Raw genomic sequence first — 14,624 nt, 5'->3', positions numbered from 1 at the left:
TTTATAGATTTATTTTAACTATGTTTATACTTTGGCATAGTAGCCTGCAAAGTGTAATCAATCAATGTGAGGATGTTATGCTAAAATTCAGGTTTTCCAAATTATAATTAATAATGTTTTGCTACTGTTGATTATAAGTTATAAAACTATAATAAAGCTGTTATTTTTTACATTGCCCTTGATGATGGCTGGATTGACCGAAACGTTGGGCATTTAATATTTTTTAATAAAGAAGGTTAAGATTATTTCGATATGTTTTATTAATAAAAGATTATATATATAATTATTCTTGAAAGAGACTTATATATATAAGTCTCTTTCAAGAATAATTATAATATTTTTTTTGAGACTATTGCACCAATAATAAACCATTTCAAATTATGCTCTTCTTTGTTTATCGAAATTTAAATGAATTTTAAAACGACCTTTGAAAAATATCTCTTTGTTTGGCTCTTTTTGTAATTGAATTTTGGAGGATAAAATACACACCAATGTTTAAATTTAATGTAAATATTTGTTTAAATATCACTCTACTAAACAATTTCGCTGATGGACAAACGTTGAGCATTGTAAAATATGGTTTACAATGCTGTGCGTTACGGCAACTCAATTACCTGAGTAGAATCACTGAATAAATAAACTGTTTCGCCTCTTGTTATTTAATTTTTGTTATTTTAAGCATTCAATTGTTTCCTTATTTGCTAATTGAAAATTTCTAATTAACTCATTCATTTCTGTATTTACTCAATTATTGTTTAATAACTTACTGTAACTTTAGTTTGGGACTGCTCTTTCAGTAATTCCTGCCTAACGCCTTCTGTTATAACTTTGACGGCGTGCTTAGTTGCTGTGTAGACGTAGAATCCTGGGAAGTCGACGATTCTGTGCCCGACGATGCTGAAATATAATAATTTTAATAATATTTAAGAAATCATTATTGCACTTTTATGAATGTAATATTTCATTTATAAGTTTAAGGTTTTCGAAGCAGTTAGAACTGTCGAACGGATGTTTTTATAAAATAAAGATAGATGATTAACAAAGAGGAATATCTTATTTTATTTAATAAATACATCATAATTAAGAACTGGAAGAAGTTGACAATTGTCAAATAATTCTATGGAGGGTTACATAATTTAGTTAGAAAAAGTTTCCAAAATTGTTAAAATTATAACGTTATCTCATTGTCATTGTTGTAGTTTTTAAAAAATTAATTTTTACTTTACATGCTTTATACCGTTGATTTTTCTGCTTCATAATATTTCTACCTATAACTGTTTATCCTCTTGTGTCGGATTTCTAATGCCGGGTGTCAATTATTTGATTTTAGCTCATTCCACAAAGAGGTTGGATTCCCTTTGTAAGCTAGCCACGTTCTGTATTAACTTTGCTATGTTCATCAGCACTTCTGTAACTAGCTGATGTTTGGAATTCACTGGTGTATACTGAACTCTAAGCCAAATATTATTTTACTGGCAAGAGATCCTGTCCGTTTCCTCTTTCAAACTAGAGAATAAAAGTTATTGCATATTATTTCCTTTAATTTACTTATTTTAACTGTGGAACTCAATTTACTCAGAAAAAGTACAACATTTAAGGATATGACAGTGGTTATGAGTCTATAATTAAAATAATGTATGCATATAAAATCAACTATCGATACCTTATTCTATATAAATAATTTCTCAATTATTTGTTTTAATTTAAATTGTTAATTTTAGATTTTTTTTATTTCGTGTTTCGGGGTTCCCCACATCACCTTACTAGCCAGAAAAGAATAATTTATGAAAAATAAAAAAATGGCGTATCTTTTTTCTAAATGTAAGCATCAGTAATGTCACAAAACTGATTAGGTAATATAAAATTGTTTCTTTTAGCTTTTTAGAGTGCAATAAGATTTTTCAATTTAATGAATAAATAGGAATTTAATAAATTAATTAAAAAACTATTCAACAGTAATGATAGTTATATATTATATAAATGTTATTTTTATATTTATATATTATATAAACGTTATATACCATACAAATGTTATTTTCAGGTTTCATTGATATCTTATGACTTATATTATTCAAACAATTATATGCTAAAAATGATGAGATTCATAAAATACAGCAAATAATGACATTTTTTTCTCGAGTAACCGTCACTTATTAAAAAGAAATTATCAGTTAACTTTGAGTGTGAAATGCTATTTATGAAAGGTAGAAACAAAACTGGGATCACCTCACTCTCTATTCCCCTTTTATTTTCTGGGTTAGGTGCATAAAACACAAATGACAAGTTAAGGTCTTTCTAGAAACATTCCAAACTTGTAGTGTTTGACGAGTCGCCGAATTTAGTTGATAACGTATGTGGTGCAACATAAGGTAGTTTTGGCAGAATCTGCTGGGTAATCACGTATATGTCATGACCAAATATGGTATTTATTTTTTTTCAATGATGGAAAATTTTCTAGCAATCCAAATTGTAAATTTTTTACTTGAATAGAAAAGTTATGTAATGTGTTTCTAGAATCTATATTTATAAATTTGATACAAATAAAAGATTGGGGTATAAAAATAATAGAAATTTATTTTATGATTAATCTAGGCGACGGTAATATGTATGTGTGTGATACACATATTTTCTAATATCAGATAGAACTAACATCACAAGATTTCCGGTGACGAGAAAAAAAAAAATAAGATTCTGATTCTGTTCACGTCCGTCTTGAACCTTATACTCTCATATTATGAAATTACTATAAAAATACATCAATGTTTTGCTACATTACTTTTATATCTTTTCAATATTTATTAATATGATTTAAAGTTGATGTTTTAAGGTCCTCCAAGTTTAAATAAATTTAAAGTCTCGCAAAATGGTTAGTGGCTAGTTCAAAGCTTATATTTATACTTATAAGCACTCAAAGCTTAATTCAAAAAGTAGTATGAAACTGAAATTTCATATTTAGGGCGGTTATATTTCTTGAGTCAGGCAGGGACTATTTCATTTAAATCGACGGAATGGAAGTGCCCAGATCAATGAATCGATTTACCAAAAACGGCTATAACGATTTTCAATTAACTTAATGAATCTATAAGAAATTGAGTGGTCTTTACTGCCAAATAGGTCTTATTTTCATTGAGATAATTCAACATGGCTTAAATGCCGAATTATACAATAATCTGCAAATTACCATTTATTTTGTTTGAAATAATCAGTTCACATCGTTAGCAATAATAAACAGTTTACGAATACAGAATAATAAAGAATTCTTATTAATAACTAAAAGAGAAAAATGGAAAAAAAGGTAAATCCAAGTTAGACTTAAAAAAACCGTCCCTTCAGATTCATTGCTATTATCTTTTAGTTAATCTGCTGTATTCTGGAATTCTATTCCCTCCTTAATTCCCTTCCAACTTTCATATCCCGTAGCACCCTCTATCCACCCAGAAATAAGTTTTAATTGTTATTTTGGAAGAACAACAATTAAAGGTTTCAAATAAGATGTGAATAGATGGAGAGAAAATATTTACCATAAATATTGTTAGATAGATTAATATTTACCAAAAGTCTATAAACATGTATGTAAATAGACTCACATAATCAACACTACTCCTTTGGTTTTCCTTTTACTTAATTTATTGGATTATTCTTTACAAATATGATTGGTTAGATTATGTTTTTTGTAGTACCATTCTGATAATAATAAAAAAATATACCATAGGTTTATATATTTTCTGTATTTGATGTTTCTGATTTTCGTTTATAGTTGTAATTATGTATATTAGCAGAAATTGTACCTTTTCATTTATTATTTTTAGTTCAATTGTATTTGTTTTTTTATCATTTATTATCATAAGTTAGTCACCTTATATTTTATTATATGACATATGGTTTTATTTTATTTGTTCTAATTTTATTTTATATAATCTGTTAATCATTGTTATTAATTTTAATATTTTCAAATTCTTTATATTTTATGATGGTTTAGAATTTCATTTTTATTTTGTATTTTACTCTAAGGTTCTTAAGCCTAATTTTGACGCCTGTAATATTATTCTAAAGGGATCAATCCCAGAATAAATAAATAATGTCATCATTATTATTATTAATATTCTTGACCGGGACAAAATTTATGTTCGTTATCTTCACTAAAATACTAATATATGAATTTTTATAGCAAGAAATTTTTTTTTATATCTAATGTTCACCTTTCCTGTTAAATAGATTTTTTTTCTTTCAAAAAGTAGGGCTAACTTTAACACGAGCCTACGAATCATCACAAAACTTGGGGACGTACACAAGGGGTATTCATGACGTTTTGTTAAATTTAAAATGATTTACCATATTAGATGCTATAAGTATAGGACTATGAAGAGGCCTTTTTAATGTCATGTCAAATGGTAAATGCTTAAGAGCTCCTAGCGGATTTCCTGTGCAACATGTTTAGTAACCTTTCCTTCGAAAGTGATTGTTTACTTATAAGTTGTGATTAAAGTAATTAATTACAAAATGCCTAAATTGAGTGAAAAACGGAAGTTGTGTGAAAATTTGGCTTCTGAGTGTCTTGTGTCTAACTTGTAAGAAAATCAAGATGAGCTAATTGAAAACTGTCATTATATTATTATTATTGTCAGACAATGATTTATTAGTTTTAAAAACTTCCAAAATAATACTAACACGATCAAAACTCAAACTACTAGCCAGTAACCTAACACAACACCTAACAAAATGGTGTCGAGCTCAGCTGGTTTGTTGCGTGACGTCATTTTCCATTTAATAGATCTAGTAGCAGACTTTGAACCATGTTATATATTATATCGTTTCAACGTGCAAAAAGAACGAAATATTTCTCCATGTAACATAACTCTTTCCATTTAAGACGATTTAACATGTTAAACTAAAGATCATGAATACATGATACTTCCCTACAGGGTGGTTAGTGAAAGTTGTGTGATGCGTATTTTGCATGGATATATGGAAGGATTGATCTCAACTCAAAGAAGTGAATTTGTATTTGAAAAAAAAAATTTTTATCATTTTTAATGTTATAACAATAAAATCATTTTTAATGTTATAACAATAAATGTTATAACAATAATTTTGAAAAAAAATTACGAAAATTTAAATCATTTCGCTTTATATTTGTTTAGTATGATTCATTTCAAATCGAATTATCGATTAGACATTAGCTATTCTATTAGTTAGAGAAGTTTGTCCAGACAAGTTGTAGTGAAGGCGGTAGTTCATCTTGTTAGGGCTCGTTCAACTTCAACCCCTAACCCCCCCCCTTTCCTCCCTACACCGTGCCAATATATTCACTCTTCTGTCTTCATTGACATGTTTGTGCTTCGCTTCCTGACACTGAAGAGTCTCTTTTCTTAGTCAATTAGTTTAGCAACCGGAGATTAATTTTCGCTAGAACTGTTTGAGAACAATTTTAATGGAAAATTTAATTTAATTTGATTACTACTCTGTATCCATTAATTATTCCTATTTCTCCCAATAACTTAAAAAAAAAATGTTTAGTGCCAAAAAAAAAATACCAGTACAGAAAACTGAGCAGCTACATGGCAAATATTTTAACCGTATAACTGTTGCGTTGGTGATACAAAGTGATTTTTTCAAGATCACGTTCAAACTTTTTCAATATTTTTCCCAACTAAGGGTACTCACTTAGAGAGTCAGGTTGTGCCTTAGTAGGGCTCCTGAACATGCAGAGTTGACTCAGAGCTATAGTTACTGAATTAATAATTATCTGCCACTGGCGGACTCGAACCTATGCATTGGTGTTAGTGGAATAGCACCTAAACACTGATCCATCGCGCTCCCCTTCTTAAAATAAATAAAAAACTTACCCTATAAATATACTGATAATGATAATTTATTATTATTAAATTTTAAAAGAGCTCTCAAAAACGCACATTCCTACTTACAAGCGATAAGGCAAGCAAGGTGTGACTGAGAATAATATAAAAATGTGGATAGATAATTGTGAGACCTGGGTGGAAGAGAAGGAAGGAGAGGGATAAAAAATTGTTGACTATTTGAAAACTTCCAAAATTCATATGAAATCCCCGAAATCACAGTTGGAATCGAGCAGGGACGATTTTAGCCTCAATGATTCTTCAAAGAATGCATAAGAGTATTTCGTGGAATGTTGCACTTGGCAAGCTACTCCGCTATGTTCATAGCTAACACGGAATTTCAAGTTGTCCAGGCAACCCCTTCAGAAGATATGGTCAATATATTCATTAAAGTAATGAATCCCTATTTTTATTATTAGTTTCTGGTACTTAGGCGTACTTTTAATATTTTACTGTGTTTGTTAGACCCTTAGTACAGATTCAAACTACGAAAACTTTCAATCTATGACACTATTCATGGGTTTGGAATTCACAAATGAATAAATAAAATAATTGTTTATTGGAAAAGAGTGAATTTAAAATTTTATTTATGATAGTAATAGTCTCTCTTACAGATATATATTAAAATCAACCACAGGTTTTTTTTTGTTTACGTATATGGTTGATGGGAAAACTCACTCAGAAATGAAAATAAAATCGTTAAAAACATTCATCCTAAAAGTGCCATTTTTTTTTTCGAAATGTCCCGTAGACATCAGTAATGTTATTAAAATTGATTCAATTATACTAAATTATATCTTCTGGCTGTTAGAAGAGAAAATGCATTAGGGTTTTTATTGAATTCAATTGAAAAAAAAAAACACTGATCCATAATAATAATATAGTTATATTCCATATGGATGTTATTTTCAGGTTAAAGTAATAACTTATGATTTATATTTATTAAACGATTAATTACTAATGAAGAAGGATGAATAGAGTAGGGACGATTTTATCGTCGAAGAGTCTTGGACGAATCCCTGGAGTATTCTGTACAAGGTTCCACCTTGCTATATACATTGCTAACTTGGAAATATCATTGAAATAATGAACTCTTATTCCTATTTTTTATTCAGGCATACTTGTAATATTTTCTGGATTTTGTTAGACCTTTAGTACAGGTTCACCGTTACGAAAACTTTCCATCTGTACTGAATAAATTCATACAAAAAAAAAAGTTTTCATCTTCAAATTTAGTGAGAAAAAGTGATTATAATTAGTAATCATTGACTTATAGTCTTTTCCATAACTACTAAAATGTTTTAATTATAATTCTTAGTTAGGTTTTTTCAGATGCAAATTATTTTATCAATATTAGGAAGTGATCCTTATATTTAAATAATTACACTACAGTTAATAAGTTTGTTTAATTTTTTTTATTTCCAGACCAACCGAATGTGTGATAACTCAAACTCAGTATAACGAGACTGCTATAGATTCTGATACATGAAGTGGTGATATTTAAAGGCTTTGCCTTCTCAGAAGCAAGACAATAGCTTTAATCTCTTGTTCAGTCTTAGAAGTTGCTTGTCTTAGGCTGGCTTCAGACCATCAATATTCTGTTACGAATATTCACTTTGATAGCTATTTATTAAAAATTTACAACAGTAGTATTATTATATTAAAAGCAAAATAATTTTTATTTTGTTATAGTTTATAGTTCACTATATATAAAAACTAAAATGCACTTTTTTTTTCATACCCTCCTGTAATGATGTTAGTGAATATTTGGTACATACATATAGGAGGTATGCTATATGTATAGTTGGGTGTTAAGGATACCTTGGATTGCCTTTTGGCATTATAAGGTTAGGTGAGAGGTCCAATGAAGGTTGTAACTTGGTTGGCTTACGCTAGTGGAATTTTGCATTTTAGTTGTAGTCAATATTTACTAAAATGCAAAATTATTTCTACAATTTTATTCATCCATGCTGCCCAAATACATCGGGTTGCTACATTACACAGCATACTAATCAATCCGTGATCGGACATATATAAATTACATATATTTACATGATATAATAAAAAGAAAGAAAACAGTTGTTTCTTTCCCACAGTTTCCTTTTACAATCAATTTCAGTCTATACGCTAAATACAAGTATTTCAATTCATTTCTTTTCTTGTCCCTTCTATAAAATTCTGAAATGGTAAAATAGAAGGAACAAGAAAGGAAAGAAAAAAGAAAAATGTGGGAAAGAGATAACTGTTTTCATTCTTTTAATTATATCATGTAAATATATGTAATTTATATATGTCCGATATTAATATTTTTAACCTCGCCCGAGTTATTTATAATGACCAAAGCAAGTGAAGATAAAATCCAAGACTTATACTCAGAAATTTCTTTGAATCAATTCAAATAAGTTAATTTGTTTTCATTGGTTACCTTGATTAAGTTCGGTTTATTGGCTTATAATATAACCTAGCCATATGACCCAATTGGTTTTAGCGCATTAGAACATCAATAATCAGATAAAACAAAAATTAATTTTACAATACAATATTTACATTATAATTTTTAACGCTTACATTTATACTGAAACTAAATACTTAAATAGATAATACAAAATTTTAACAGTCAAAATTGTATATCTTTTCTCACATACATACATACACATGTATACATTATGATACCTTCTTGATGTTATGTGTCAGGGCTAACTTAGTGTATAAGATCTGGATTTTATCTTATAAGTGTGCCGCGACCGACTAACATAGGGGTAGTCTACTAAGTGGTGAGGAAGGTTGTGAAATGCATATTATTTCTATACTATGTTTTTCAGTATAAGGTGCATTCCAGTGAGGTACTGGTAGATAAGAAAAATATATGTTAAAAAACATTTTTAATTTTTTTAATCACTCATTAACTTTTCGGGATATAGGCTCATGAAGAAAATAAATTTCCAGACCAAACTTTGGATAGCAATATTGAGGGTATGCAGTACCTAAAAAAATCGATTTTCCAACACTTCTTCAAGATAGATTTTTATTTACTTAAAATGCATTTTTTTTTTATCAACTTCAATGCATAAGTTCTTGTAATATTTATTCCCAAATATGAAAACGTTGTTATAAAATTGCACAATAAGGCTGATAATTTGATTTCAATATGTCACTTTCGTGTTTTTTTTTGGCTTTTTTGGGGCCAGGAAAATTTATCATGGAAGAACAATATAACTTTCTTTTAGCTAATCTATCTCGCTGAGTACACCTAGTACTGAAATAAAGATGTATGGCTTATCTACGTACCTACGTAAAAACAACAACAATAATTATTTAAAGATTCAGGAGAATTAAAAGAGCATAAACAATTATTAACAATGTTTATTAATTCAAAGTAGCAACTGGTAAAGACAGATTTAGAATTTACTTTGTTGGCTTAAAATTAATGGAAAGACTGAGTTCGCATGTCTCTAACCAAGGAATCATAATTAGGTTTATTTTCTGATAAAGATTATAACAATGAGTCAACGCGTTGCGCCCGGTGACATGTGTAACACGTAAGTTAAAATATATTGTGCTGTGTGTGGAGTTTCAAGTTGTCAGAATTATAGGAATTTATAACCTTTGCTAATTCCCAGAATGCATTAAAATATTGCTTGAATGTTTTGTCTTCTACAACTGCTTCAAAATTCATGGTACATAGAATTCCACCCGACATTGCGAGCGATTTATATGGTTCATAGTGTTAGAATTTATAGTACCACACAAATAATAATGATGATAAATAAATATTCTTTTTGAAAATAATTATGAATAAATGACTTAGAGTGTCTCGTAGCCTAGAGTTAATTTGTAACAACACTAATAAGTTTAGGAAAGTCTGTAGTGCCTCAGTAAACATAATAAGATCAGTTATTAGATGTGCCGCTATTTAAAGCAGTGATATTCATTCGTTATACAATTAAATTTTTATTAGTTTGTATAATTCGTGTAAATAGATTACCTGCAAATATTTATAATGTGGCCATCGTTCACATTGTGACTTTTCATCGACTTCAGTTGCTCTCTGATGCAGATGCCGACTGCATAGACATTGGTGTCGAACATTTTTTTCCATTCGTCCATTTTCGCGTCTAAAAAATAAAAATTGTTCATATCTGGTGTCATAATTATTCTTCTTATTCGTAATTAATTATAATTTGATGTAATTTTATTTTAGTCATTTGTTTAACTAGCAGAGATACTTTGTTAGTATGAATTGTGGAGCAGTGGGGTGAACAAAAACACTTGGGAAGAACTTGATCAAATTGGGGCGTTTCCCATAGGGGCATGGTTTAGAATATAGCGGGTTTAATTTCCACCTGGTTTAGTCAGTATTTATTAGTTTGTGACCAAGAGAGTTAAGGCCTCAAACTTGGCTGCTTCGTTACTGCCGAGGCGCCGGTACGAATCCACTCTGTGGAAATACCATACAAGTCGTGACAGTCCTGCGATACGAAAACTTGACCCCTACCATTGGTGTAATAGGTTGGTTACATGTTGATAACTATGCCCCGATTCCCTATAAGTCAGAAATAACCAGGAAAAGTGTTAAAAAAAATAAATAAATAAAAAAGATTGTAATTATTTTGGAATGACCCCGAAAAATAAATCTTGATATTCCTATTCTGGAATAGGTAGGCCTTCGATGAAAGATTTGGTCCAAAATAAAAAAAAGTAGGATATTTCTGTTTCTATCAGAAGGAAATGATTGAAAAACAATCAAGTAGGTAAAGGAATATTGACATTAAAGAGCAGTCAATTTAAAGCATGAGTTAAAAACTTATTAATATGGCTTTAAAATCATTATAATCAATGTTTTTATTGACTTTTTAACATTAAGATCATATTTAACTAGCATGTTATGGATTAATTACAGGTATATGACCAAATGTTTCAAGCTATAAAAATATATCTTCCCTTCATTGGGAATCAAATATATTGGTAAAGTAGAAAAGTGAGTTTCAAGTTAGAGCTAAATCCTCTTTTTATTTAATATATATAGTTTTTATATTATACCAATAGTGTTCCTCAAGACGGATACTCCTGCGTTATTAACCAAAACGTGAACCGGCTTCTTCAAGGTCTTTTCAACCCAGTCGAAAGTGTTGACGATGTCTTGTTCATTAGTAAGGTCTGCTTTAACAGGGTAGACTTTTCCAGGCTCGTTTTTCACTTCATTGGCCAATTCCTATATAAACAAATAACAAAATAAAGTAAACGAAATCAGAATATGATTATATATTAATTTATGGACATTGTTGTATAAGTCTAGATTAAACAAGGAATAATATCTTCAAGTAAGTGCTTATAATAATAATAATAATAATAATAATTTGAACTATTAAGACCCATGAAGGGTTCCCAAGGGGAGGGGGGGCACTTTGTAAGGAAGTACGGTATGAAGTGATATTTTTCAAGATCACGCTCAACCGCCAGATTTTTTCCCACTTGTATACCCCAATAATAGTCCAGAACCCACAGGATTGACTCACGGTTGCAGTGCAACTCAATAAATAATGATCTAATTAATGATCTGTCAGGAAGTGCTTATAGTTGGGTAATATTTATTTGTCCATTTATAGAAGTACATTTTTTTCAGTGTTGGGGGGAAAAAATTATGTAGTCTATATTTTTCTAAATTAATATATATTGATATTTGTGAAAAACGAATAAAAAAGATTGTTGTTTTAATTTTGAAATGATTAATTATTTATTATATTTTAATTTTTTGTATATGTCCAATGATTTACGCTCTACCACCTAGAGTCTTATATTTTTAATATATTTGATATATTGATAAAGTGGAACAATATTTTTATAAATTGATAAAGTGGAAAAACTATGTTAGCTATCAAGATACAGTTCCTCTAAACGTAAAGATTGATATTTTAAAATAACGCCATTTTATTTTGGTACTGTTAATGAATATGAAGTAGAAGAAGATATTTCGGAATCACTGCTGCTGTTATTTACATTATTTATGGACAGAAAGAGAAGACGGTCATTTCTCTGGGAAGTAGAGGAAAGCATTTAGCTTTGTAAAATGCAAATATTGTTTTTCTTTCAGCTCCTCAATATTTTCTGTTTCAACTATTATTCCCAGAATCAATTATTCTATTAATGTTTTCATGAGCTTTACTATTAAGTGACATTTTAGGCATATACATAATATTATGTTTTCTGTCACAGGTTTGAAAATATTTTACTCAAAAATAGAAGATAAGAAATAATCAATAGACAAATATTTTTATATCTAATTGTTTCATGTCAATTTTATGTTTTAGAAAACATTAAAAAATAATGCATGTTTTGAATTCACTTAACTATTTTTAATTTTGACGTAGGAAGATGGTCTAGGTGTACAATTATTTATATTTTATGTGAATGCTATTGTGGATTCTTATATAATGTGAAATCATTAACTAATAACTGTATTTTAAACATTATGGTGAGAAAAGGATTTCACAAGGAATAAAAGTACGTAAAATTGTCCAAATTATATTATAAGTATATTTTTAAAACACTATTCATATTTTTTTAAATAAATAATTTACCAGTCTCAAGAAAATATTAAGATTATAAATAAACTATTTATATTATTTAAATTCTTTATGGTGACATTTGTTTAATTTTGGGATCACAATTTTTTTAATAACAAAGAATGATATCAATATTCAAATTTAAATTTTTAAAATGGCTGATTGTCAAACTCCTTTTTTTTTTTAATTTCAATAATAAATAAATTTATACGTTCATATTTGTAAGTATGTATACCTAAAAATCTCATTTATGTTTTAATTTGCTCTATTTTTATATTTGTTACACTTGGTTTGATGCTATAATGTTTATTGTAAGATTGAAAAATAAATTGGTTAAGATATTCAATAACATAGATTAAAGATAGCTAAATTCTAAAGACAAAAAAGGGACCGACTCACAGTATTACATGTTTTTAAATAAATTTACTTCAGTAGTAACCAAAATTGTAGAATTCCACGAGCACTTGTCGAGTTGAAAGGTAGCATTAAGTACAAGTTCTTTTTTTTTGTTTGAATTAACATTAACTAATTATTCTTATTTTTTTTCACGGAACGGTCTTAGAGACCACGCTAATATCATTAATTGTTTTTGTTGTTCCTTTCCTTCCATTTTTCCTTATTATCTCTGCGTGCTTTTTCTTTCTTCTGTCCACGCGACCCCCTTTTTCGAATTTCTCTTTCCCACAATAACCTTGATTTCCTTCAGTCTTTTCCTATATCTTTCTCCGTTCAGACAGTCCTGGCTTGTTATCCTTAGTCTTTCAGTTTCTTCTTTCATCTGTCTGATATATTCCCCTGAGCTTTTGTATCCTTGGATTTTTTGGAATATTTCCTTGATATTCTTTCCGGGGCCATTCTTACCATATGTCCGTGGAATGCCAGTCTCCTGATCCTTATTTCTGTTTCTAGGTCCTTTGTGTCTTTGTAGATTTCTTAGTTGATTCTTAGCCTGTATTCTTCTAGTGTCTTTTTGAAGGTGTAGATTTTTCTTAAGATTCTTCGTTCTATTCTCAGCAGTTTTTCAAGACTGGAGAGGCATGTGGTTTTCGTCACATATATTATATAATATTATTACCCATATATTGTATAATATTATTACCCATATATTATATAATATTATTACCAATATATTATTTAACAACTGTGTTTTGATGTCATATTTTCGCTTTTGTGGGCTCTAGTTTGGTTATTCTTTCCCTCATACTTGCTTTTTCCGAATCGTTGTTACATATTGTCTCGCCCTGGTACTAAAATTTGTTATTACTTTTACTGGTCCGTATTTGGTTTCTACTGTTTTCTTCTTGATTCTTATTTTATTATATTATGAAATTTTATTAATTTTTCTATTTTTATTTAATTTTATTTTAAGTACTCTAAACCAAAATCGTTGTTTTTTTTTTTATTAGTCTGTATCAAACATGTTGTTCATTTTTTCCCCAACATTAATACAGTAAATTAATAAATTTTTAATACATTAATTGCTTAAACGGATACTGTAAAATAATAAAATTATTTTTATTACAAATGTATAATTTTATGATTAGTTTTACGTTAAACATTAAACACCTTAGAAAACGTTATTTTTTTTTATGTTTAGATTACTTGAACATTCAAATTATGTAAACATTTGTATCAATACCTTGAATTGAGAGCTAGTTTTTGGATTTCTAAAAAATCTAATTGCATTATTGGAAACATTTATAAAAACATATCCCAATTTTTTTTTTTTTTTTTCAATTCGACGAGTCACCATATTTTCCAATTGGTTTGTATTGTCTATGCCTTTAAATCTCAATCGTCAGTGCTACACTATTATCCAAAATAATAACAAAAACAAATAGTATTTGTTGTCCCGATTTATTTGACTTGGTGTAACTTGTCTGAGAGGTTTGGTAGCAACTGCGATGTTGTACTCGAGGGAAATCATCTCTGATAATTCAATACACACGTTATTCCTTTGGGCAGGTCCCTGTCTCTCTAGGGTTGTTGAGTCACATCTTAATTTTTCCTCACTAATTAACTGGTTTGTTTTGTTATATGCTATTTAATTTTTTGTAATATTTTTCAATCCTACTTATTATTTATATTGGTATTTTATGATGCATATTATATTTTTGGCCTCCTGCTTACTAATTCCTATTTCTAGACATTTGTTTCTCTAAAGATATAAGAATCTCCTTATCTGTGATAACTTCACATGAGGCAC

The 14,624-nt window shown here is 28.8% G+C and overlaps 1 protein-coding gene across 1 annotated transcript in view; it reads right to left on the bottom strand.

Moving 5' to 3' along the window:
* Positions 1-14,624, bottom strand: part of LOC106691770 (farnesol dehydrogenase) — a 42,469-nt gene that overhangs the window by 7,322 nt on the left and 20,523 nt on the right. Inside the window, exons 2-4 of the mRNA XM_014437659.2 lie at positions 10,896-11,067; positions 9,841-9,970; positions 768-897 (exon numbers count right to left, since the gene is read on the bottom strand). Coding sequence (XP_014293145.1) covers positions 768-897; positions 9,841-9,970; positions 10,896-11,067 — 432 coding nt within the window. The remainder of the gene's footprint in view (positions 1-767; positions 898-9,840; positions 9,971-10,895; positions 11,068-14,624) is intronic.

This window comes from Halyomorpha halys, unplaced genomic scaffold (genome assembly GCF_000696795.3).
Source record: "Halyomorpha halys isolate HHAL.00 unplaced genomic scaffold, Hhal_1.1 Scaffold2981.1, whole genome shotgun sequence".
In the NCBI taxonomy this organism is placed as follows: domain Eukaryota; kingdom Metazoa; phylum Arthropoda; class Insecta; order Hemiptera; family Pentatomidae; genus Halyomorpha; species Halyomorpha halys.
The sequence above is the reverse complement of the archived record's forward strand: the minus strand, read 5'-3'. Positions and strand labels throughout refer to the sequence as shown.